Raw genomic sequence first — 27,678 nt, forward strand, 5'->3', positions numbered from 1 at the left:
TGAGATGGCTGATCTGTGTGGATTAATGGTGGTTGTAGAGCAAGCAGGGGTAGAAGCTGGAAAGACGGGAGAGAGTCCATGACCTCTTGTGGTGGATATACAGTTCCAGGGGTCAATAACAGAAGAATTGAAAAGTGAAAAGCAAGGAGTAAGATGGATTATGAAATGGTTGTACACAGATGGTCATGGAGGATTGATAAATAAGGAAAAAAAATAAGCCTGGAAAGATAGTGCTAAACCATCGAATGGGGAAAGAAATGTGGACAAAAAAACATTAATAATTGGCATCACTTATATAGTTTAAAAGGCTAAAGAAGTATTTAAGGTTAAGTGAATTATAATAAATTAATTTATGTCACTATATGCATTTTTGCCCTAAGATTATTTAGAAAAATAGTTTACTTCTGTTATTCTCTGGAGGTCATGACTTCACACAATTCCTGATTTAAAATATTGTAGAAAGTTGCTGAAATGCTGTTATGTTTTTAAATAAGACATGCATATATACTTGCCTCACTGAAAATAAACTTTAAAGTACTTGCATTGCATTGTTCTTCCTGGAATGATCTGGATTCAGATCAGCAATAGAGATTGAGCAAAGGTTTCCAAGAACTGCTAAAAAATTTTAACTTCCTTGGTAACGTTGCATCGTGAAAAACGGCAGCACACAGAAAAAAGGGGGAGGTTGCAAAATATTTGTCAGGTAGGTTTAATGGCTGATATATACTGTATGTATATATATCTCGATCATCCACAACTTTAAAACCATTCATGTAAAAACCACCTTGATTTTAGGTTCCCCTTGTGCCACCAAAACCCCTCAATGCATGACTTCCCAAGACCTGTTGTATCGGGCACAGGATGCAGCAACAGATCCTTCAAGTGCTGTAAGGTGTGAGGTTGGGCCTCCAAGGATCAGACTCCACATTTCACGAATAAGTTAGTGATGGGTCGTTCATGAATGATTAGTTCTTTTTGAATGAGTCTTTAACACGACTCAGAAGAAGGAGTAGTCTCAGAGAGTGATTCGTTCATTTTCTTTGGTTTGGTGATGCACAAAACATAGCAAAACCTCAGTGGGTTATGTACAGGTACTAGAAAAGAGTAGTTACCTTTAAGTCAGAATTCTTCTTCTCATAAGTCTTCTATTCTGAGTCGTTCATTCTTTTGTCACGTGACGCTGATAGACGCTAGATTCAAAAGAACGAACGACTCAGACTAGAAGACTCACTAGAAGAACCGTTTAATTCTGTTTCCTGTGTAATGCACTACGTCTATAAGAGTAACATGAAAAAAGAACAAACGATTGTAAGCATTGTAATATTTTCATTACTTGGACTATAGCCAAAATTTGTGTATGTAGACATGTTGGTGGACTTTTTACTGAAAATGTAATGTTTTATTTTATTTCTGATTGTCAGAAATACTCAGTTTCCCAGAAGGCAACTCGGTCAGGTGATGCGGGTGCTCACCTGAACCGAGGTAGCTCATTAGTTCCGTTATAAATAGCTGTTTGTTCTGGGAAACTGGGTTGAGCATTAATATTACGGATTATGTTATGTTCTCGTTTAGTTTGCAATTGTTGTATGGAGCTGTTTGGTTAAATTTACATTTGTTTTGATTAAATATGTACTGTATTGTTAATGTCTCCCTGTCTCCTAGCAGGATTAGCCTCTAGGAGGATTAGCCTTTTGTGTGTTTACCCTTGTGTGTAAGTAACTTCCTTTTGCATGTTTAGTTCTTAGTTTGTGTAAATACTAACCATTGCACTACTAACTGGTTTAGATCTTAGTCTGTTTAGTCTCCTAGTCTGTCTAGTCTCCTCGTCTGTTTAAATCTTAGTCTGTTAAGGTACTAACCTTTTTAGCCACTAACCTGTAAAGTTCTTAGTCCGTACTATACCTATAGTCTGCTGTGTACCTAGTCTGTTCGTCCCTTGGGTCTCTGGCTACGAGTCGGTTTAGCAATTAGTCTGTTTGGCTACTATCTAGCTTGGCTGCTAATGTGCATAACAGCTAGTAGGCCTAGCCAAGTCTCTCTGATGTGTTTAGTCCCTTGCATGTATAACCCCTTGTGTTTAGTCCTCAAGTCTGTTTAGTGTGTCTTGTCTCATCTGGTTTGTATCCCTAGTCTGAGTTCTGTTTATAGCATGCTCCAAAGTAAAGCCAACTTCCTTTGTCCATTTTTTTTTCCATTAAAAGACTTATAACCTGCTCTCGCTACCCTCTGCATTTATGCCTGCCATTCCAGCCCACAGTCCAACACCTAACAGTACGTGACACTGATCAAAAGAACAAAATAAACTAAATGACACAGGAAGATTCATTAGTTTTGATGAACGAGATTCAAAGGACCGAGTCACTGATATGATTTAAACTTCCCATCACGTGATTGAAGTGAAATCTGAGGAATTTAGGGGCTGGATCAACAATTTTAAACTCATTGCCTGTTTATTGAGCCAATCAGTTTATTAAATTCCAGGACATGAGCAGTATCGAAATGCATCTAATATTTAAATATTCCTGTAAATTGGATAGCAATTTAAGAAGCAGTTTACTTGCAACATGGGTGGCAACTTGCAGCAACTTACTGGCAAGAAAAAAATAAGAAGACAAAGCAAATTGAAATTCCTCCTCTACTGATAAATCTATTCCATTTAGACATTCATCCTTGTTACGACTTTAACTTTGATGGATAAAATTCTAAAATTATTATTAGTTTATCTGCAGGTTACAATGATAAGTTGACATATTTCATATAATTTAACTAATATCCTAAGAAGGTGTGTGTGTGTGTATATTAAATATAAATATTGTGGAAAAAATGCTGTTATGTTATTGCATAAGACATGCATATATTCTTGCCTCACTGAAAAAAAACTTTAATGAGCTTACATTGCATTGTTCTTCCTGGAATGGCCTGGATCCAGAAATTCAGTAGAGATTTAACAAAGGTTTCCAAGAACTGCTACAGAATTTATAACTTCCTTGGTAATATTGCATTGTTAAAAACAAAACAGTAGCAAACAGAACAATGGGAAGTAGCACAATATTAGGCAGGTTTTTTTAATCTCATGGCTGATCAACAACCTTAAACTCTTTGCCTTCTTAATGAGCCAATTATTTTTTATTAAACCCAGGACATGAGCAGAATCTAATTGCTTCTAATATTAACATATTGCTGTAAATTTGACAACATTTGAATAGCAGTTTACTTGCAACATGGGTGACAACCTGCAGCAACTTAATCGTAACAAAAATTTCTAAAAGACAAAGCAAATAAAAATTCTTGTTTCTTTTAAATATGCTTCCATGTTGTGACTTTGACCAATGCAGGTTACAGTGATAAGTCGACATATTTCATAAAAATTTAACTACTAATATACTAAGAAGGTAGAAACAGAACACGTCAAGTCTGTTATTTGTTGCTCATAACTACATTGTAGCCTTCAATGTTCAATGGAATTTAATGGAGGTAGCAAAACAGATGACACAAAGGGTTGAAGTTATTCATTTATGATTAAAATTTTAATTCATTTTCATTTGATTACCTCCATACATTTTAAAAAGGATAGAAAATAAGTTCAATAGATAATTCTTCATCATCGCCAATAATATAAAAACACATTTCCAGGAATTTATTTATTAATTTTATTTTGATGAAATTATTACAAACTAAGTAAATACATGTAACCATTATGATGATAAACTACAAAATAAACACCCAGTACAACCACTTTTTCTTTCAGCAAGGTGAATGAAAATAAATGCAAACAAACAAAGTACCTATTCACTCAGACTGTCTTTTATGGTGGCTCTGCATCTTCCTCATCATCATTCACCTCGGTACTTTCACAATCAGCTTGGTCACTGTAGCTCAGCTGTTCTTTATCGTCAGGATCTTCATCGTCAACATTACAGCATCTTTGGAGAATTGTGACTGTGTAAATACATCAATAATTTAAGCATTGTAAATTAAAATGTACTTTAAAGTATGTTCTTCATAATATTTCTTTTTTAATACAGAATGATGTTTCTGGCACTTACTATGGCAACAATCCCTATGGTTCTAACCTTGCTATGGCTCAGTATGCTACTGTAATCACTGGCCGCATAATAGTGCATAGCTAAACATATTGCTCACCACATTACAGCAAAACTACCAACTGCATGCTTTTCATGTTACCACCACGGATTCTCAAAACTCTTATGTCTTATTCAAGAGTATTTACATCTCATTTGGAGGAATGTTAACCCACCTGTAGTTAGGAGCAAAGTTGTCGTGCTGTCACTCTTGTTTGCACATTTGCATGAGTGCAAAAGTATGTGTTTTGATGACTGCAATTTAAAATACATTCAAAGTTTGAGGTATTTTTAGATTTACTGACCTTTATTTCTTAAAATAATGATGGACCATCTTTTCTCCTTATTTAACAGAGAGTTTCTTACCATAATATGGATTTGTACAGTAGTTGTGGTACTACTAACTGAGCAACTGCCCCTGTAATCACCCTTCCTCTGCACAAGACAACTGATGTTCCAAAGCACTATAAGAAGACAAGAACTGTCACAAATTAACTCTTGACAAAGCACAAGAGTCAATGGTTTTAAATTGAAAACCATTTTAGGTGACTACCTTATAAATCTGATGAGAGAAGGTGATGAATGTGCCAAGTAGTCATCAAAGCAAAATGTAGTTACTTTGGAGAATCTGAAATATATAAAATATAATATGTATTTTAATTACATAATTCCTTTATTACATGTCTCATTCCTTTATAGAATGGATGTCTTCAGTATTGATGTTCAATGTTGAAAATAATAAAGAATAGGCTAAAGAAAAAATAAAGAAAAGACACTAAAGGAGAAGGCATGCCCTGACTGGTAGTGTTTAAAACAAAATTAAATATTCAGAATATAAATATGCATAGCTTAGATAAAATGAACTAAAACAACCACAGAATAATTTAAGGATCAGAGAGAGAGAGAGAAAAAAAGGAATTTTCAACGCATTTCATGTTGGGGTGTGGCTTCAGTAATTCTTATCAGCAACCTGTATTTAAAGATCTCCATCACAGATAGAGTTTCACTTCCACAGATAGAGTTTCACGTTTCACTATCAGTAGGCAAGAGATCTTGTGCAGCTGTTACAAATGAAGGTACTGTTGGTTTCTTTTCTAGTTTCAAAATATATGCCTATATATATAAAAAAAACATATATAACATTTTATATATATATATATATATATATATACATATATATATATATATATATATACATATATATATAAAACGTTATACTAATATAATATACATCATACTTTTTTCTGAAGTTTGTGTGTGTATACCTGACATGACAGGTAAGTAAAAGCAAACAGAAAAATGTGTGGTTTAAATTGACTGAACTTAGATAATTGTGGAATTTAGGGAAAAATCTTAGCAAACCTATGCGTGATAGAAAAAAGATACTATAAAAAATAAACTAGTAAAGACACTCACCTGCTGAGTAAGACTACTCTAGCATCTCCCAACACATTTATCCATGTTATTATATGAATTATACATAATTGAATATGTTTTTATGAAAATGCCCTCATGTACTATACTAAGAGTTTTTTTTTTTTTGTTTATTTGTTTTTAAAGGATTATGAGTTTAGACCCAAATTTTTTTAACAGGCAAGTGGCATGAGAGAATAAGTAAAGCATTCTTCCAGACGGAAATGGCTAATGAACACGTGTTTAAATAAGAAAGATCAGGAAAAACATGTGATGTGTGGGAAATAATTGAGTAATTTCATTTTTATAATTAAGTATTATTTTGGTTTTTCTTAAAGTTTTGGTTTATTTAGACATTGAAATGCGAATTTTGCACATAATGAGGGTGTGCTGCTTTCTTAGACTACCAATGACTGAATGCAAAATTGTCAACTTTTAACCTACAGAATAGGGAGGATTTCAAAATCAAAGCAGAGGCTTTAAGGGTCCACCCACACAAACATCAAAGCTTCAAGGACATTGTGTGCTGCATTCTGGTGACTTTAAGTGTTAAATGAATGAATAAATAAATACATAGGTAAATAAATAAATAGATAAATAAATAAATAAATAAATAAATAAATAAATAGATAAATTCATACTGTACAGACATACACTGCAACAACATTGTTATGTACACTACCAGTCAAAAGTTTGGACACACATTCAGTGTTTTATTTTATTTATTTTTTTTAGGGATGTATTTACAAAATTCTAGAACAATACTGGAGATTTTAAAATCATAAAATAACACCTGGAATTAGGCAATTAAGTAACACTTGCAACAAGAACGGTCCATTGTTATTTTAAGACATTAAGGTCAGCTGTTCTGGAACAGTTCTTGGAAGAATAGTATTGTCAAGTTCATTTGCAAAACCTATCAAGCACCATGATGAAACTGGCTCTCATGAAGACCTTCCCAGGAAAGCAAGACCAAAACTGACCTCTGCTGCAGAGGAGAAGTTTATTTAGAGTCACCATTAGACATCACAAAGTAACAAATAGCACGTCAGAGCACTTACAAAGCATAAGTAGCAGGCACATCTCAATATTAACTGTTATATTAATATTGATATAATGTGATTATTGCATATTTCTACAATGTAGAATAAATGAAAATCAGGAAAGACCAAAGCGTTATAAGGACCAGAAAATCTGCTGCATAATAGGCTATAAATAACAATAAAGAACAAAAAAATAACAAAACAGAGGGCATGAAGTTGCATGCATTATTAAATGGATGTAACTATTACTCTTTCTGCGTGTGTGTGTGTGTGTGTGTGTGTGTGTGCACGCCGCGCACCTGCTTTGAGGCAGTTAAGCGGGTGAACTTGCATGAGAAACGAGGTGATACCCCTCATATGAGAGGTCTGACAATTATTTTAAAGAATTAAGCCTAAGAAATTTTGCACAACTATGACAGAGGCTAATTTGTGTTACAATGGTAAGACAACATTACAATGTTACAATATTTCTTATAAATATTATTAAGATCTAAAACAGGCAAGAGCTTATAACCTGTAAGCCTGAGAATGGCAGAGATAACATATTTTATTAGTGAAATTCAACCAGTGAAATGAAAAAGTATTTACTTAGATAAATATGTTTAATCTTTCCTAAAAAAAAATGTTTTTGGAATGACATCATGTTTTATATATTTCAACCCAGAGATGGTAGATAAACTTCTAAAAAAAAAAAAGATGATGCGATAGAGCAAATGTGTTATAAGTTACTGTAAATACTGTATGTAAACGGTCATGATCACAGAAATAAGATTTTCATATTGGTTTGAATATGAAATGCCGCAGTATTCATTTCTGATTTTTAGTCTTTCACAAATTCTTACTTGTTCATCTTCATCTTGCTTCATCTTCTTACGTGTGAGATACAGAAGGAACTGGCAACATTCTGGAACCTTTCTGTCACAGTGCTACGAGGAAAGTTTGAGCATGCTTATGACGACAGTATGTCCCTTATTCCCTTACACAATTTTACTACATAACCACATAATCAGATTCTTCTAGTATAAGATTTAACATGCTGGTTGATTGAAGTGTATTGTGAACTTAAACTGCATTGAACACTCTTTGTCTAATTAAGCAGCATATATCCCTACAGAATCAGACCCTGACCTTTATGTGACCCTGCACCTCCCCACTGCCTCAGCTCGTACTCTGAGAACCAAGACGATCAATAACTGCAAGACACCTGTGTGGAACGAAACCTTCCGCTTCCGTGTCTGCAGCCTGGCCAAGGTGAGTCAGGCCTTGTGAATTTTCCCCAAAGCAAAGTTGTTGAGTTTGGTCACATGTCAAATGTACTATACTTAACATCAATATTCATGTACTCCTGATTTAGCACTGTTCTAACCATAGTACTGCTGCATTATAACAGTGCTGTAAAAAAGCATTTGACCCCTTACTGATTATTTTTTGTTTGCGTAGTTTTTAAATAATGCTTTCATTTATCAAAGGAAAAAAAAGCTGGCCTAACATTTCTGGCCCTATGTGAAAAAGTAATGCGCCTCCAACCTTGCTAAATCATGAATGAATTGTGAATTTTGGAAAGCTCAGTTAAATTTCACTTGCCACATTTAGGCCTGATTACATGTTGAATTAAGAAATCACTTAACAGAAACTGTCTGACAAATTGAAGCACGCTAAAAGATCAGCAAAAAAAACAAACAAAAAAAAAACAATTTAAAGAAATTTAAGAACAGATGAGAACCAAAGTAATTGGTATCTATCTGAAAAGGGTTACAAAGCCAATTCTAAGGCTTTAGGACTTCAGGCAACCACAGTGAGAGCTTGGAACAGTGGTAAACCTTTCCAGGATCCCCTCTACCAAAATTACTCCACGAGCACAATGATGACTCATCCAGTAACTCATGAAAGCACACAAAACAACATTTAAAAAACTGCTGAACACACTTGCACTAGGTCGAGGTTCATGATTCTACAATAAGAAAGAGGCACAAATGCCATCCATATGAGCCCAAAGCAAAATTTACTGCTGACTAAAAATAACATAAAGGCTCATCTCACATTTGTAAAAAAACAAAAACAAAAAAAAACAAGGCTCTCAAAAAAAAAAATTTTTTTATAAATTTGGTCAACATCTGGACTTAAATCTGATTAAGATGCTGTAGCATGACCTAATAAAGATTAAACACTCCAATGTGCCTGAATTAAAACAAGAAGAATTGGCCAAACTGCTTCCACAGTGATATGAAAGACTTATTGCTAGTTATTGCAAATGTTTGATTGCAGTTTCTGCTGCTGCCAATGGTGGTACAACCAGTTATTAGGTTTAGGGTCAATTACTATTTCACAAGGGGCAGGCAGGTTTGGCCAGCTTTGTTCCTGTAATAAATGAAATCATCATTTATAAACTGCAATTTGTATTTACTCGGGGTATCTTTGTGCAATATTTAAATTTGTTTGATGATCTCAATCATTTAAATGGGACAAATATACATAAAAATAGGAAGGGGCAAATACTTTTTCATGGCACTGTAAATCACTGAACAGGAAGAGATAAGTAATTTTCTATAACATCAACTCTAGTTGTTTTAGCTGCAAAACTTAAATTAATGACTTTGCACCAATACATTAGGTTGACAGGGTATATCCCTTATGTCTGTGCTTTATAACAGTCAGGGCTGTAAATAAGTTTTCTGATAGATTCTAAATAAATACTGTAAAAATGTACACACATCAATCCCAGGTTTATGGTCTTTCTCACTCCAATATTAAATTACCAAATTCTTATAAAATACTTATAGAGGACATTCATGAGGTTTAACATTTTAAAATAGGCAGCACCTCATAACATCACAGTGATATTTGGAGATTTGGGGTGGTAATGGGCAGAGACAGGAGGATGGTTGTGATTATTCTCTTTTTTGTTATCACTGTCCCAGCTTCACCTGCCCCTCTCCGTCTGCAGGCGACACAGAGCCTTACCTCTTTTACAGAATTACCTTCCCAGTCAATGATGTACACAAACCTACTACAGTATATCTACTGTCACTTCCATGGATGTTTTTGTATTAAATCCAGTGTCTAATTAACTTCATACAATACTACATATCAAACAATACAAAGTATATGAAGTATAAACAGGTTTACAATACTTTGATATAACCAAGTGGTCTTTTGTTCTCTCCGATAGAATGTTTTGGAAATAAAATTGTTTGATAGTGACAGAGAGCAGGAGGAGAAATGTTCCTTTATTATACTTGACATCAGCACCCTTAAACTGGGTCAGAAGGAGACCAAGGAGTTCATCACTGATGACAAGGTAAGATCATTTACAAGATCAGAAAAAAGCAGATATTAAACCTGTGATAAAAAGTAAAGTTAGATTATTCAAATTATTAATTATAGTAACTTATTCTTGATTTATTATTATTATTATTATTATTAGTAGTAGTAGTAGTAGTAGTAGTAGTAGTAGTAGAAGACATTTTTAACCAGTTTTATTTATTAGGATGGCAAACTAAGCCTTTGTTGGAAAAAGCTTATGATATGATGAACATAATTAATTAATTAATATTAATATTATGTATATGTTTTATATATTATATGTTTTATATATTATACAAAACAATTTGTAATAATAAAAATAGTGTTAAGATTGTTTGTGTTATTTATATGAACACATTTTAATACATTTGTTTTGGAAATCTAGACATTGCAGTGTATACTGTATGCACTGCCACATTTACAGTTTTGAGTTTAATTAAAATTGGATGTGAACAATGTGAAGATAGTTGCTAAAAAAGCAAATAAATTATTTCTGCTTTCATTTTCAGTTAATGGACAAGCTGTGGCTGGAATTTAAGATGACAAAGAGGTAACAGTTATGGTTTAAACTATACTGTAGCTAATATAAACATGGAGGCTAGCAGCAGCTAGTGTAATGTTTTAAATAAGATGTACTGTATAATTAAGTTCAATTGCCACCAATCTACAAAACTAAATATATTCACAATTATTTGTTTTTGCAAAATTTTTTTCTGTTTTTCATCTGATTTATCATTAAGAAATGTTCTACAATAAAACATTTCACTCAGCTACACAGCAAATTGTTCAGTGTTTAAATAATACTTAGAGTGTTGAACACCCAGCAGTATTTATATGAGTCCATTTCGATGAATGCGGTAACCTAATACTGGGGATTGCATTGTGTAACAATGTCACTGAAATCTACATTGTGACAATATTATCTCACTGAAATATATAGCGATGCCACAGAAAAGAGCAAAATTGATTTTCAGTTGATTCCACATCCATTCGTGGCTCAGAGTCAAAGTGGCAAAATGGCCATGCTCTCTGGGTGTGAAAAAGGGTGTACTGTATCCCGTCATTCACCGTGGCACAAGACAATCATGGGCATCCACGAGCTCATGTATATGAGGATGGATAGCACAACCCTGTGGCGTAACATGAGCATCATTTTGAAAAGATGCGTCTTCCTTGTTTTAAGTGTCTCAGAGGAAGAAAGTATTAAAAATAGAATTATTAAAAATGTTGAAATTAAAAAATACATTTTAATTCTCTTTTATTTCATAATTTACTATCTAGTTACATTTTATTTGATTTCCTAATTCTATCTTTTGTTTAATAAAATTTTCTAGCAGGTATACTTTTTTTAACTGAAGTATAATATACTTTCTTAAATATTTTACATATTTATTATTATTGTTTATTTATTTCTTTGTTTCAAGTCATAAACAGTCACATATTCATTTTATTTTGTGTTATACTGTGTATGGTAGGGTATGTGACAATTTTTTTTTTTTATTTGATTTAATTTACTGACTTTTATATATGTTTGCTTGTGTTACAGTCCTGAAGCACCTGTTGAGTATCTCTCTAATGGAGTCCTACTGGTAAGAACCATAGTATTCTTTAATGAGCAAATTAAAGTGATCATGTGATGATGATAATTATGCAATTATTTTTTTTTTTACATTTATTTTTTCTAAATTCTATAATACTTGGGAGAGTCTAAAAATGTAAAAATGAAAGTTTATTTAAGATGTCTGCAGAAGGGTGTTTTACCTAAACACAGTAAAATAGTAATCCTATTAATAAAATGTTCGTTAATGTTACGGAATATAATATTTAAATATAGTTGCAAGCAAGGATAAGCGGGCCTAAGCCCGCGCATACCAAAAAGACAGCGGGCACAGTGAGAACATGCATTTAAAGGGGATATCCCAATTCCATTATGACGTAATTTTAGAAAAGGGGGAATTTTATGTTTAGGCCTCCAAAAAGCCAGATTGTTGGAGAAAAAAGGATCACACTATGATGTCATTCAATGTGATGTCACTTAATATGATGTCCCACAGAAAGTTATTAACCACTTTTTGGGCATAAGTTTAAGGCAAATTCAACAGCTGACCCATTTAAGTTGTCAAAAATCCCCCTGCAATTTTGCATCCTCAATGTCTTTAGATTACATAAGTGGTCGGTGGCGATCGTATAAATTGCCCCCCAAAATTGTAAATTTCTTCAGGTGCATTTTGGCAAATGACACAAAAAACTGACTTCCTGTTGAGTTAAGAGTATAGCATGCAATGTAAAAGTTGTTTAGCTCAATTAACTTTAAATATGTACTGGGTTTCGTGTGCATACTGGACATGCAAGTGTGTATGAGCTGTGCAGCAAAACCTGGAGGGAGGGACATTTACAGTAGGCATCCTAATAGCAGCAGATTCCAACTTGTCTGCCAATTTTCATGGGTTTTGAACATGTGAAGCCCAAAAAGCCCCAAATTATGAAAAAAAAAAATACTTCACACACTATGATGACATACTGTAGGACTTATGTCATAGTGCTTGGGCCCTAATTAGAAACACCTTATTGTGGGAGCAATTTACTAAAATATCCAAAATTTTACAGCAAAAATTCCACAAAAGAAAACCACCAAAAATTCCTACCTGACGATGTTGACACACATCCGATGGTGTTAACTACATATATAGTGTAAATTGAAATTCTGTTTGTTTGGGCAGCCGCCGGCGGGCGGTGCAGGGCCAGTGGGGATGCTGTTTGCACAGGTAGTCACATGTGATTATCAGCTTTTATGTCATGCTATGAGCAAGTCACAGGCATTTATCAGCTTTTGTATCGTATTATGGGTGAATCACTGGCATACCTCCCAAACTGTAATGATATGCAGCATCATCATCAACTTTTACATAATACTTTAATTTTTTCACAAACATTCCTCACTGAATCAGCTAATGGTAGTGAAGAAGTATGAGAGAGAGCAGAAATGTGTTATATGTTAGTGTAAATATAGAAATGATAATGATCCCATACATAGTGTATTTATATAATTCTGAATATAAAATGCTGCAGTATTTATTTCTGATCCTCACAAACAGCTTTATATTCTTACTTGTGTGTTGCAGAAAGAACTGGTACCATACCGGACCCTTTCTGTCACAGTGCTACGAGGAAAATTCATGCGATATTTTAACTTCTGTATGTCCCTTATTCAGACACACACACACACACACACACACACATACACACACATACACACACACACACACACACACACACACACACACACACACACACAATTTAACTACTGTACATAAGCACATGATCAGGTACTTCTAGTATGAGGTCACATTAGGGGGAAATCGAAATGGCTTAAATTTACCTCAGTTACAAACACTGTCTAATTAAGCAGCATATATTCCCACAGTTTCAGACCCTGACCTCTATGTGACCCTGCACCTGCCCACTACCTCAGCTGATACTCTGAGAACCAAGACGATCAAGAACTGCAGGACACCTGAGTGGAACGAGACCTTCCACTTCCATGTCTGCAGCCTGGCCAAGGTGAGTGAGCAGGCCCTGTGTATTTTCCCCAAGGCAAAGTTGTTGAGTTTGGTCACATGTCAAATACTATACTTAACATCAATATTCAGGTACTCCAGATTCATCCTCTACTAAATGATGAATTCTTACAGTGGCCAGAGCGATGTAAAAGACTGTTGTTGCTGCCAAGGGTGGTACCACCAGTTATTAAGTTGAGGGTCAATTACTATTTCACAAGGGGCAGGCAGGTTTGGCCGGCTTTGTTCCTGTAATAAATGAAATTGTAATTTAAAAACTGTAATTTGTATTTATTCAGGTTATTTTTGTGCAGTAATTAAGTTTGTTTGATGATGCCAATGATTTAAGTTGTTTAGACATTTCACGTCATTAAAAATTCTAATAAATAAATTAAAATGCCATCAAAATGCCAATATCAATGCTTGGTTTATGGTTTTCCACACTCTAATATAAAATCACCAAAGGTCATTCATGAGGAATAATATTTCGCGTTCCCATATTATTCCTGTAATACTCCCTTAATATCCTGGCATGTTCCCATGATAAATGAAATCATAATTTAAAAACTGCATTTTGCATTTCCCCATGTTATCTTTGTGAGATATTTAAATATGTTTGATGATCTCAATCATTTAAGTAGGACAAATGTGCATAAAATAAAATAAACAGGTGGTTTTTCAGTTACATAACAAGCTGCATTTTTGTCTTAATAAGAGAGGCTGGTGGAGAAAAGACTGTTTATAGCTGCTGTAACTTAAGTGTAAAATAAAAATTTTTTAAACAAATTTACAATGCTATGATGTAACTAAAAGCTCTTTTGTTCTGTGTGACAGGATGTTTTGGAGATAAACTTACATGATCGTGACAAAGTGCTAAATGAAAAACGTGGCAGCCTTCAGTTTGACATCAGCACCCTTAAACTGGGTCAGAAGGAGACCAAGGAGTTTATCACTAATGACATGGTAAGATCATTTACAAGGTCAGAAAGGAACAGATATTAACTGTAATAAAAAAGTAAAGGTATAGTATCCAACTTTTTTCCAACTTATTATTTAGGACCCAAGCACTATAGGGCACGCAGGACCCTCTTGATTTCCTAAGGATCCACACACACGCACACACACACGCACACACACACACACACACACACACATATATACAAATACACACATTACAAATTTTAACACTCTTACACTCACACAGATGCACATACTGTACATACACACTCATACACACATACACACATGCGCAAACACACTTATATATTACACACATACACACACATCACAAATGTTAACACACACATCTCTCTCTCACACGCACGCTTGGAGAAACACACACATACATCACACACATATACAGTACACAGACACACACACACATACATCTGTGTCTCTCTCTCACACACACTAACCCTCAAATGTCACACACAATACACACACACACACACACACACACACACACACACTTAACAAATATTTAGGGCCTAAACTGAAATCAGCCCTATACAGTGGTTAATCAATCGGACTGTAGGTCCTACCGTCGCCGCGCTCGGCGGTACCGTTTGGCTTTGTGCGTTTGCTGGCTTTTACCGTTGAGTGGCGCTATATAACTACAGGCTGACGCCTCATGCCTTAGTTCATTCTCTGCTGGATTAATGAGACACAGAGTTTTAGAACTGCACGTAGTAGCGGATAAAATCAAGTAAAACATTGTAGTTAAACAAATTTATAATCACAGAACTAAAATGACGATACAAATGTAGAATTTAAATTAAATCTTATTAGGATCAAATTTAAACAAAATAAATGTTAACACAGTGAGCCTTTAAATTTTATCACGTGTAATTAGAAAAAAAACGCGTGTAGGGTTTTGTGTCGTCTTATATCTTGTGTTCTTTAAATTTATAGTAGATTTATTAACTAAAATAAATGACCATAAAAATTATAACATTGTCAGGACGTTTTACTGCGTCAGCTGATGTTGGTCATTCAGCCCCGCTTGTGTTTGTGCGTTATTATAAGAATGAAATGCAGTAGACTGTTATGATCTGTAACGGGTTCGACCCATGTTGCACGGGCGGCACCATAAAGCACGGACACGAGGCGAGGTCTTACGGGAAAAGGGTAATTTATTTAGGTAAAATGGGGAAGGAAAGTGTTGGAGGGAGAAAGGAAAGAATGGGATAAAGGTTGTGCATGTGCAGTTCCGGGGGCTGTGCCACACTGGCATGCGGGCACACAGCTGACGATAAGTGTTGGTGCGCGGAGTGGCAGAACTGAGCACGCGGAGGCAGCGCTCCTGCACGCTCCCTCGTGACGGCGCTTCTCCCGCTGTCGATGGCCGGCGCGAGTTCTCGCTGACGCAAAAACCTAACCACACTTTTCCTCTTCGGCAGCGGAGCTGCGAGGGCGGGCACGGTGCGGGAGTGAAGATGCCGCGGGAGCTCGCGCAGCTCTTTCTCGCGCTGTCCTCAGCGCGGAGATCAAAGGGCGGAATTCTAGTGCCCTTGTTTAAAGTCTCTGGGGCGCGTCACATCTCCCCACTGACATGCTTTTTTTTATATTCTCCATTACATCACGTACTTCCCAGACCTCAGACAAACCTCCGCGCCTTGCTTTTATAATGCGGAGCAAGCCCGAGATCATATTAACGTTAATTATCGCCAGCCGGCACAAATAGGCGGCTCCGTCCCCTTTAGCTGCCTATTCAGGGAGCCTACGGAGTGAGGGAGTAGTTATAGTAGATTTGGGCGTACACCCATCACACGCGCACGCCGTGGCAGATCATCATAATTGTCCTAAACTTGTATTTCATAAGGTTTTCCGAGCGGTGGTACAGCGCAACGGGGGTCATTATTTACTATTAAACATTAAACGAATTTACAAAACTTAATGTGTGCGATTAAGCGCTGATTCTACGTAGGAAAGTAAAGAAGAGGATCCTGATGCTCAACATTTCGGAGACCAAACCCCATTTAAATTAAATTAACAAATATTGCATGTAAATAACAATAGCCCACGTTTAAAAAAGCATTTTTATTTAGATTATAAAAAAATAATCCTGCATCTGTTTTAGGTGTTCCAGCTGCCACTGTTCTAAAATTCAAATTAAATCAAATCTTATTAGGATCAAATTTAAGCACAATAAATGTTAACACAGTGAGCCTTTTGATTTTATCACTTGTAATTAGAAAAAAAGCGTGTATGGATTTGTGTCATCTTATTTCTTGTGTTCTTTAAATTTATAGTAGATTTATTAACTGAAATAAATTACCATAAAATTAAAACAGTGTTAGGACGTTCTACTGCGTCCGCAGATGTCGGTCTTGTGTTTTTGCGTTATTATAAGAATGAAATGCAGTAGACTGTTATGATTTGTAACGGCTTCGACCCATGTTACTCAAACAACTCAGTTCAGGTGTAAGTAAATGTCTGTGCTGTTTGGGGGAGGGACGTGCTAATGATTTGGTCGGCTCTGTGTGTGTGTGAGAGAGAGAGAGAGGGGTGTCGCGGTCGTTTTCAGTTAAACAAAGGCTCAGCTGAAAAATGTTAGGCACATCAGTCACTTAACCCCCAATAAAAGGTATTTGAGTGTTATGATAGTTGTAATATAACAGATGCGCACTGAATACTAAACCTAAACCAGGCACGGAGATTATTGAACCAAGATAGCCCCCATACCCGTTTAAAAAAATTAAAAAAAATACCAAAGAATATTATTGTGTATAGACTGATTAAAAACAATGCAATTTATGCTATCATAAGGAAAATAAGTTCTTCCATTCCAATGATTAAAAAAGGTAACAATGTCAACTTTAGAATCTAGAATCCAGGAGATTAAAATTACACAAATTGAAATCACTGAAAGTCAGCCTCAGATTCAAGAGGTTTTTAAAGTGGGGAGAAGTGCATTTCAGTTCCTCTGAATAGGTGAGAACAGCCGATTCACACCTGGGGAGGGTGAATAATTTGTATTTGAATGTTGTCTGGCATTGTAAAGCACTATAGTGACACTAAAAGAACAACCCAGGATTAATAGGAATTCTTATACTGCATAAACATTATTTAGCACAAAAAAATTCCTCGCGCTCGGGAAAACTATGCGTGCGGTTGAGCGCTGGTTAGACTATAGGAAATTAAATCGGAGGTTTTTTTTAGACTATTAAAAAAATAACCTGCGTCTATTTTTAGGCGTGCCAGCTGCCACTTTTCAGTTAGAAGTTTTCAATACAAAGCTTATAATGCCCACATGACATGACGGAATAAGGCACGGCTGGTGATGATTGGGGTTTGTTGGGTTACAGTGGATTTTACTACGCGGTGTGAGTGCAATGGCCATCCGTCTACTCGCGCTGACTCTGCTCTCCGCGGATGGCCGTACCGGCCCCTCCCACCTCTCGCTCCTTTGAAGTCCGTGGGGCGCGTTCCATTTGCCCTGCTTGCATGCCGCACTTCCGCGTTGTTGCACGCGCGCTGCATACAAAGCGCGTAGTAAAATCCACTGTAGCCCAACAAACCCCGAGTATTTTATAGCGCGAGGTGCAAGCCCGGGCAACCATAGTAACGATAGCTCACCAGTCATGTGTAATTCTGCGGTCCCGCTGCTTCGCATGTCTGAAGGGGAGGCCGCCTAACTAGTGAGCGAGGAGCGATATTGATTTGGGCGTACGCCGTGACAGGCTGAAAAAACTGTGTCAGATTAATGTGCAAAAACTATATAATAAAACTATATAAGACTACATGCCTTTATAAGACTCACCTTTTATTTAAGCGCACTCACAATAACGAAAAAACGTTGTGATTTTGTAAGTGTTGTAAGCTGCGCTGTTCTGTATTGTTTTTGGTGAACTTGAGCGCGTCAGAAAATGAACGCAAACGTTTTTTTAAATGGTCAGAGTCAGTCTGCTTGCTGTTTTCCCGACGCGTTCATAATCATTAGTCTACTACTGCCGGTGCGTTCTGGAAAACTCCATGCATGCGGCTGAGCGCTGATTAAAACTATGGAGTAAATTAAAGAGGAGAATCACGATGCCGAGTCAAAGTCCTGAGCCCAAACCTCATTTAAATTAATTAACAAATATTATAAGTAAAAAAACAATAGCCCACGTTTAGAAACCGTTTATAAATTCTTTCCGACATGAGTTGGCCCGGTGTTATGCGCAGAGCGCCGGGAGATTTCCTGAAGCTCAGAAATCACTGGGCATGTTTTCTAAATAGCCGCTATCTTTAATAACTGATGGAGGTTTTGAGCTGTATACACACGCATTCCTGCCTAAACAACTCTTAAAACTACACCTGTGACACAATAACAGTAATATTTCAAACATTCTGCAGGCTGATATTTGGAGAAAGGAAAGAATAATGAATAAACCAGTTGTTGGGTCAAAATAACCCAACCAGGTGTTCATTTGTAAACTACATCTCATATGAGCCAACATGAGCAACCCAACAATGTGTTTAAAGTACCTGAAATAATCCAGAACTTAAATAACAATAAACCGATACAGAGATACGCTGTATAACGGTCACTGTTGTATTTACGGCAACGAGCGAAAATGTCACTTTGCGCCACCTGGCGGCCATTTTACGAATGACTTTGAAATGCAACTGATTTATTTTGGCCGCTGACGTTTTTTCGCGGCGGTGAGCGCGACGGTAATAACCATTCCAATTGATCAACTACTGTATAGTGTGTGACGTGTGCAAGTTGTGTGTTGTGCTCGGGGTGGCGTTGGCGCAAGGTGCTTGGGCCCGCTCATCATAGCTTGCAACCATATTTTTATTATTCTTATAGAAATTCTTTTAACCTGTCTTGTTCATTAGGATGGTAAAAATAAGCCTTTGTTGAAAACAGCTGACATCCTGACTGGATATAAATAAATGAATTAACAAGACTAACAAAGTTGATGCTCTATAAAACAAAAACATTTCTTTGACTAAATAAAAAACTATTTGTAATAATAAAAAAAAAAAATAGTGTCAACATTGTTTAATTCTGTTATTTATATGAACACATTTCCATACTTTTGTGAGCCATTTGTTTTGAAAATCTAGAGATTGCAGTGTGTATACTGTATGCACTGCCACATTTACAGTTTTTAGTTCAATTAAAAGTGGATGTGAACAATGTGAAAATAGTTGCTAAAGATGAAGCTAATAAATTATTTCTCATTTCATTTTCAGTTAATGGACAAACTGTGGCTGGAATTCGAGATGACAGAGAGGTAACAGTTATGGTTTACACAATAGATAATATACTGTAAGCATGGAGGCTAGCAGCAGCTAGTGTAATGTTTAAATTAGATGTACAGTATAATTATATCAAATTGCCACCAATCTACAAAACAAAATGTATTCACAGATTTTTTTTTCTGCACAATGTTTTTCTGTTGTTTTCCTCTAATTTATCATCAAGAAATGTTTAAAAATTTAAAAACATTTGATTTAGCACAGCAAATTCTCCAATGTTGAAATAATACATAGAGTGTTGAATTAACACCCAGCGGTTACTCCATTACTGCTAAAATATTATTCATATTATACATACATCTGTCAGTATATCATCATTGTCAGTAAAATATATCATAAGTTTAGGGAGCTGGAGTTATTTTTATTCCAAATTAATTATTATTAATTGGATGATTGCGATTATAACCTGGTGGCACGGTGATGTAGTGGTCAGCACCTCCAGGGTCTGGGTTCAATCCCCGGCCAGGTTTGACTCTCGTCTCTGTGTGCATGGAGTTTGCATGTTCCCTCCGTGCTTGGTGGGTTTCCTCCGGGTATTCTGGTTTCCTGCCCCAGTCCAAAGACATGTACTGTAGGTTAGGTTGATTGGTGTTCCAAAATTGCTTGTAGTGTGAGTATGTTCGTGCCCTGTAATGGATTGACACCCTGTCCAGGGTGTACCCCACCTCGTGCCCTAAGTCTCCTAAGATGGGCTTAAAGCCCCCCGTGACCATGAATACAGGATAAAGCACTTATAGCCGATGAGTAAGTGATTATAACCAGGTATGTTTTGTCTGGTGTGTGTATGGTTCTGTGTGTAGCTTTAAGGAGGACATAAATGTGCGTCTGGATTTTGACATACCAGCAGAGGAAAAGGAGTTTCTGGTGAAGAGAAGGAAAGTAGTGTCTCGTGCACTGCAGAGATTTTTAAAACTTAAAACTCCTCTGGATCCCTCCAAGGTATGACTATAATTAATGTCTATAGTGTAATAGGAATTGATAATGTTTTTTTTTCTTTCATGAAGTTCAGACACAAATTATATTAAAGATCTTCTCTCTCACACACATACACACATGCATACACATGCAATATTTAAGAATAAACATGTTGTATAGTTACAAATACATGCATTATATGCACTTAGCCTTTGATTTTTTAAATAAACCACATTGCTTAGCCTAGCAAATCAGTCATGTTTACTGCTGATTAATTAGTGCTCATTGACCATAATTTTTTTCACTAGCCTTAAAAATTATCAAAACAAAACCTATAAGTTTTAACACACCACTGAGTTCTGTACTGTAATTCTAGGCATTAAAAAAAATGTCGTGTGCAAACAGTCCAGGTGTGTGTGTGTGTGTGTGTGTGTGTTAAGGTGCCGACGGTGGCCGTGGTGTGTTCAGGAGGCGGCTCCAGGGCCATGACAGGCACATATGGCTCTCTGAAAGGACTGCAGAGCCTCGGCCTGCTCGATGTCATCACCTACATCACCTCTGTGTCTGGCTCCACCTGGTGGGTGTGTGTGAAAGAGCACCTCAGGCATTTTATGCGATATAGTCTTACAGTGTGCTACTGTTTGTTTATTTATTTCTCAAAGAAATATTCTTAGCAAAATGTAGGTCTGTATGGAGCCTCTGGGGTGTGATTTAATCTTGTGCCTCCATAAAAAAACGTATTAAGTTATTATTTTGCCATTATAACGGCTCTAATCTGAGGTGCTGGTTGTTAATTGATGTTTTTGAGGCTGGGAACTCTAAATAAACTTCTCCTCTGCAGCAGAGGTTGTTACTTAATTGCTTAATATGTGTTATTTCATAATTTTGAATAAATGCAATTTTGACCAACCTTTTGACTGGTACTGTATCCAGAAATATAACTTGTTTGTACCATACAATACCTGGTTCCTATAAGATAATAACTCTCAATTCAATTCAATTCAATTCAATTCAATTTTATTTATAAAGCGTTTTTAACAATGGTCATTGTCTCAAAGCAGCTTCACAAAAATGAAAGAAATAAAAAAAAAAGAAAATTTTTGCATGTATGTGTGAGAAAAATGTGTCTAAATAATAATGAGATAAATGAATAAATGATGAATGAAATTTCTCTGATGAGCAAGCCAAGGGTGACGGCAACAGTGGCAAGGAAAAACTCCCTGAGATGGCAATAGGAAGAAACCTTGAGAGGAACCAGACTCAACAGGAAACCCATCCTTATCTGGGTGATAACTGATAGAGATGATATAACACCATGTGTGTTGTGCAGGTGAAAGTTCAATATAACATAAATTCTTTAAATTAACATGAAGTCCAGTTCAGCATAGGAATGAGTCAGCAGGTGCAGAGGGCAGATGGGGTCTGGATCACTGGGAGCACAGGAGCAGGATGTGTAGCTCCAATCATAATAAGGCAGAATTCAGCTGAAGCTGGTCCTTCTCTGGATGCCTCAGGATCCTCACAGGGTTGGCCTTTCTCTACTGAAGCTGGCACAATCTCCAGATGCCTCGGGATGGGTAAAAAAATACAGAACAGATGGAGAGAATTAGCGTAGTTGCCATTCAGGATAGGTGTACTGGAGTATGAAGTTATGGGATGAGTTACACGTATGCCAGATTAAAGAGATGCGTCTTGAGTCTACTTTTAAACTGGGAAACTGTGTCTGAGCCCCGAACACTGTCTGGAAGGCTATTCCAAAGCTTTGAAGTTAAATATGAAAAAGCCCTGCCCCCTTTTGTAGATTTTGAAATTCTGGGAATTACAAGAAGTCCAGAGTTTTGTGATCTTAAGGAGCGTGGTGGATTGTAGTGAGAACCCTGGCGGCTGCATTTTGGACTAACTGAAGCTTGTTTATTGAGGATGCAGGACAACCACCTAGTAATGCATTACAATAGTCCAGTCTGGAGGTCATGAATGCATGAACTAGCTTTTCTGCATCAGATACGGATACGAAGTTTGGCAATATTTCTAAGATGGAAAAAGGCTGTTTTTGTAATTTTGGAAATATGATTTTCAAAGGACAAGTTACTGTCTAATATTACGCCCAGGTCTTTTACTGTTGAGCTGGTAGTAACAGTACATCCTTCTAAATGCAGGCTGAATTGTAAAAGCTGTTGTGTGCTGGTTTTTGGGCCGATAAGTAATATCTCCGTCTTATCTAAATTAAGTAAAAGAAAGTTATTGGTCATCATTTATGTCCTGGACACACTCAGTTAGTCTAGACAATTTAGGTATTCCGTCTGGTTTTGTTGAGATATATAATTGGGTATCATCGGCATAACAATGGAAACTAATCCCATGTCTTCTAATGATGTTACCCAAGGGAAGCATGTACACTACCGTTCAAAAGTTTTAGAACACTTCCTAACCTCATGATGGTTTCTGATTTTTATTTCTTTCTACATTGTAAAGGAATGCTGAAGGCGTCCAAAAAATGCATTAATCTCCTTTGAACAGTTAATGGTGAGATGTTTCTGCTACTTCTGCTCTGTAAAGACTTCATAACGCCTCTAATCTGAGGTGCTGTTACTTGGTCATTGTTTAGGCTGATAACTCTAAATGAACTTCTCGTCTGCAGCAGAGGTAGGTTTTGGTCTCGCCCTCCTGGGACGGCCTTCATGAGAGTCAGTTTCATTATGGTGCTTGACGGATTTTGCAAATGCACTTGACAATACTGTTCTTGCAAGAACTATTACAGAAAGGCTGACCTCTGTGTCTTAAAATAACAACTAACTGTTGTTTTTGTTGTTGTTACATAGTTACCTAATCCCATATGTGTTATTTTATAGTTTTGAAATCACCAGTATTGTTGTAGAATGTAGAAAATAAATCACTAAACAAAAACAAAGAAATTTGCAAGTGTTCTAAAACGTTTAAACGGTAGTGTATATTGAGAACAGCAACAACTTGCTCTTATAAGATTACAAAAACAACCAAACAAACAAATAAACAAACAAGCAAAAAAACATTTGGGAAGAGAAATCTACAGTATTTGCATGTACTCCTTTTAAACAATATCTGAGCAATATCAGAACTAAATTAATTAAGTAACATAAAATGTACATTACTTAATTTTAATTACACATGAGTAAAAACTATTTTTTAAAAATATAAAAATATCCTCACATATTTATTGTTTAAGATACACATGGGCTTTGTCACACAGTGCACATTCAGTGTCCTCCTTGATCATATGTAAAAATGGCATAATCATGTGATCACGTGATCAACTGTAAAGATGTAAATAACATGTTAAAAAAAATAAAAGCATATGTCTACAGTACATTTCTGAGACATAACTATTAAAAGTTATGTTACTAAAACTACTTAACCATTTAAACCTGTAAGACAAACATGACTGCTGACACTGTGTGTTGAGTGGAGCTGTGGATTTACAGCAGTCTGGATTTATGCATCTGTACTGATGGAGTTTATGATCCACATCTCTTTCTTATACAAAGTATACAATGTATTAAAGTATCTCACTTTCTTTTTCTATTTAAGGACCTCTTCTAGTCTCTACTCTGACCCAGATTGGTCAAAGAAAGACCTGGATAAAGCGATTGCATCTGCGCAGAAGGAGCTGTCTAAGGATTTCCTCAGTTTCTTATCTCCGGAACAACGTGCGTATTATGTCTCTGAGCTGCAAGAAAGAAAGATAAAAGGTTTCCCAGTCTCAATCATCGATCTCTGGGGTCTTGTTGTAGAACACCTCGTCTTTGGAAAGGTTTGTTTCCATGTTGACATAGAAACCACTTACATTCCCAGTCAAAATGTCTCTGTATATTTGGAGCTTCTACAGTTTATACCACAGTACTGTTGCATGCACAGCAGCAACTAGGTTTATATACGCTACCAGTTAAAAGTTTGACTGGTAGCGTATATAAGCCCGAAAGGTCATGGGTTCAAGCCCCAGCACTACTAAATTCTCGAACAAGGCTGCTATCTGCACTCTGACTCTAGCTTCCTAACTGGGATATGTGAAAAATGAATTCACATCCATCTCTTTTTTTCCACTGATGCAGCCATTACTCATGCTAGAGCAGGATAAATCTGGCCTCATCAGACCAAAATACCTTTACAGCAACAACATAAAGGGATTACAAATTGTGTGATTTTTTTTTATTAAATATTATTCTTGTTTCAGAAACTAACAGGTACACTGTCTGACCAAAAGAAGGCAGTCTCTGAGGGTCAAAATCCGTTGCCAATCTACACAGCAGTGACCATGAAAGAGGGAACCAGTGGAGAACCAGTGCCTGGTACAAACTGCACATTAACCCTGTAACTTGTAATTTCACCTGCTATGATCTGAACTTTGCTGTCATTTTTCACACCCTTTTCTTCTATTAATTGTGTGGATTACAGAGTGGTGTGAGTTTACTCCATTTGAGGTGGGGTTCTCCAAATATGGAGCTTTCGTTTCTGCAGAAAATTTTGGGAGTGAGTTCTGCCTAGGTCATATGGTTAAGAAGCTGCCAGAAACACGCATCCCCTTCCTCATGGGTCAGTGCTGTGTTTGTGTTAATGAGATTCTCTGTGTCATAAGTCTTCCTAATACTAATTGAACTGTACATGTGTAGGTATATGGAGCAGTTTTTTCTCTGTTAAACTGATGGACATCTTCAAACTTTTGGGTGCAGAAATACCTTCTGAAATGTTGTCCTGCCTGGGGGACAAAGTTGACATACTTGGTAAGTACACCTTAGTACCAGCCTTGTTCATCTTTACTGTTGTATTTAACAGATATGTGCAGACATTCAACAGACAAAAACATTTTTTTTACAGCATCCGAATAAAACACAAGTGAAAAAAAAGTTTTTTGCCATTTGGCCACCCTCTGTACCTCAGACACACACCCTCATTTTGGGGTTCATAAATAATGGAACAAACTAATATGATTACAAACATAAGGATTGCCTTTAATACTAGGTATCTTAAGTCTGGACCATAACTACAGTAAATGCTTATATTACTCACTGGAGTTGCAGGCCATTATTACAACTACTGTACCTTCAGCTGCTGCTTGTTTGAGGGTCTTTCTGTGTTCAGTCTTGTCTTCAATGAGACATAAAAACCATGCTCTATTGGGTTAAGATCAGGTGACTGACTTGGACAGTGAAGAATATCCCATTTATGTGCCTTGGTTAGTGTTCACTGTATGTTTTGGGTCATTACCCATCTGCAAAATAACGCAGCATCTGATCAGTTTTGCAGCATTTGTCTGGATTTGTGCTGAGGATATGTCTGTATAAACTTCAGAATTCATCCTGCTACTTTTACAGCAGTCAGATCATCAATAACATCAGTGACCCATGTCACATGGCATGCATGCACGCTTATGACTGAACACTGTGTCCACCATGTTTGACAGACAGTGTGGTATGCTTTGGATCATGAGCTGTACAGAGGCCAAATGCCAAAAAACAAACAAACCTGCATTTCTTACAAAATTTATGGACCTGACTATTTAACTCTCAGCTGTGAGAGAGGTGAGGTGAGGCGTATTAGCATAAGGTTGGACTTAGGCTGCTGATTCTGAATACAGTTCTGTCAGTAACTGTATCTGTCCGCTAGAAGACTAAACATTAGTTATTTTCTCTGTCCTATAGAGACAGATAATATTTCTGAGACCTTGGATACTGTGCGGATCAGTCCAGAGCCTTCAGAGGAGAGAAGATTATGCAATCTTCGCCCATTTATCAGCAGTGTATATAACTTCCTGAGAGAATTCTCCCTCCACAACGAGTACAGAGAAAAACCAGAATTTAACAACACTAAGGGTTAGCACTAATTTTCTTTTTTAACTTGATTAATTTACAGTTTCATTATTGTTCTTCCATATTATACAAGTGTTATTCCCTGCTTCACATCTAGAGTGCATTTAAGATTAATGGATTTTATTTTATATTTCCTTCTCTTTAAATGAATGCTCTTTAGCGTCACACCCAGATGCATTTCCAACCAAGCTGACCCCTGCAGACTCGACTCTCGGCTTGGTGGATTCTGGACTGGCCATTAACATAGGTTGTCCTCCTGTGCTACGCCCCCACAGGCGTGCTGATGTTATTCTGTGCCTCGAAAATAGCTGGGATAAGGATCGTTTAACGGTGAGAAAGATAAGGGTAGAAAAGTTATACTGTGTGGGGCGTTGTTTTTTGGAGATAATATTTAATTTTACCAAAAAAAAAAAATACAGTGAAGTTAAGGTTCAGTGTAGCAGGATAACCTGGTGTGTATCTGTGTAGCTTCACTTGTGTCTGTACATCAACCATTTCAAATGTTGTCCACAACTAATGCTAAATATTAAGATACGCATAATTGTATTAAGTTCCTAATGTCTATGTGCAACAGACCCTGAAGCAAACCCAGCAATACTGCAGTGACCACAAGTTACCATTCCCAAACATAGATTTCACTAAGTACAAATCTGAGCCAACCAGGGAAGTGTATGTGTTTGAAGATGAGGATAATCCTGATGCTCCTATCGTGATCTGTTTTCCACTGGCCAACGTCTCCTTCAAAGAGTATAGAGCACCAGGTAAGGGATAAATTAATTAACTTTACTACAATTTTTAAACACTTGTTTTAATATGCTGTAATACTTTGCTGTGTGTGTGTGTGTGTGTGTGTGTGTGTGTGTGTGTTTCTGGCGGGCTGTGTGTGTGTACACTTGCTTTACAGGAATACAGAGAAGAGGAGAGAAGGAGCGAAATAAAGGAAATATTGATGTGACATCCGGCTCTTCCCCATATACTACCACAAAATTGCTCTTAGCATCAGAAGATTTCCAGAACCTAGTGGACCTCACCTCCTACAACATTCTGAACAACAAGGAAATCATCAGAAATGCACTAAAAAAAGCTTTGAACAAAAAAGGATTGGTTAACAAGCCCATAGGTGAACGTACAAATGACTGCATACTAGCTTAACCAGTGGCTGATTTAATTTACTGTAAATCAGTTTACAAAAGAATGCTTAAAAACAAAATAATAAAATCATATTAATCATAATCACAGATGTAGTTCTATATATGTTGAAATATAATTACGC

At 36.5% G+C, this 27,678-nt stretch overlaps 1 protein-coding gene across 1 annotated transcript; it reads left to right on the plus strand.

Annotated features, from left to right (window-relative positions):
* Positions 1-5,105: 5,105 nt before the first annotated feature.
* On the plus strand, positions 5,106-27,557 carry LOC128535715 (cytosolic phospholipase A2 epsilon-like). The gene is made up of 19 exons (XM_053509762.1): positions 5,106-5,158; positions 7,426-7,498; positions 7,653-7,789; positions 9,708-9,836; positions 10,351-10,391; positions 11,388-11,430; positions 12,964-13,036; positions 13,266-13,402; positions 14,233-14,361; positions 20,413-20,589; positions 21,006-21,142; positions 24,130-24,352; positions 24,773-24,887; positions 24,994-25,131; positions 25,209-25,319; positions 26,238-26,408; positions 26,566-26,735; positions 26,980-27,166; positions 27,310-27,557. The coding sequence occupies exons 1-19, from the start codon at positions 5,153-5,155 to the stop codon at positions 27,555-27,557; spliced, it is 2,445 nt and encodes an 814-aa protein (XP_053365737.1). The 5' UTR covers positions 5,106-5,152.
* Positions 27,558-27,678: the final 121 nt, after the last annotated feature.

The sequence above is a fragment of the Clarias gariepinus genome, chromosome 13 (genome assembly GCF_024256425.1).
Source record: "Clarias gariepinus isolate MV-2021 ecotype Netherlands chromosome 13, CGAR_prim_01v2, whole genome shotgun sequence".
NCBI lineage: Eukaryota > Metazoa > Chordata > Actinopteri > Siluriformes > Clariidae > Clarias > Clarias gariepinus.

Excerpts from the sequence above, each read along its gene's own strand:
- LOC128535715 (XM_053509762.1), top strand. Across the intron at positions 9,837-10,350 it reads AGTTCATCACTGATGACAAG|TTAATGGACAAGCTGTGGCT; the intron begins GTAAGATCATTT and ends TTTCATTTTCAG. Across the intron at positions 24,888-24,993 it reads CAGTGGAGAACCAGTGCCTG|AGTGGTGTGAGTTTACTCCA; the intron begins GTACAAACTGCA and ends TGTGGATTACAG.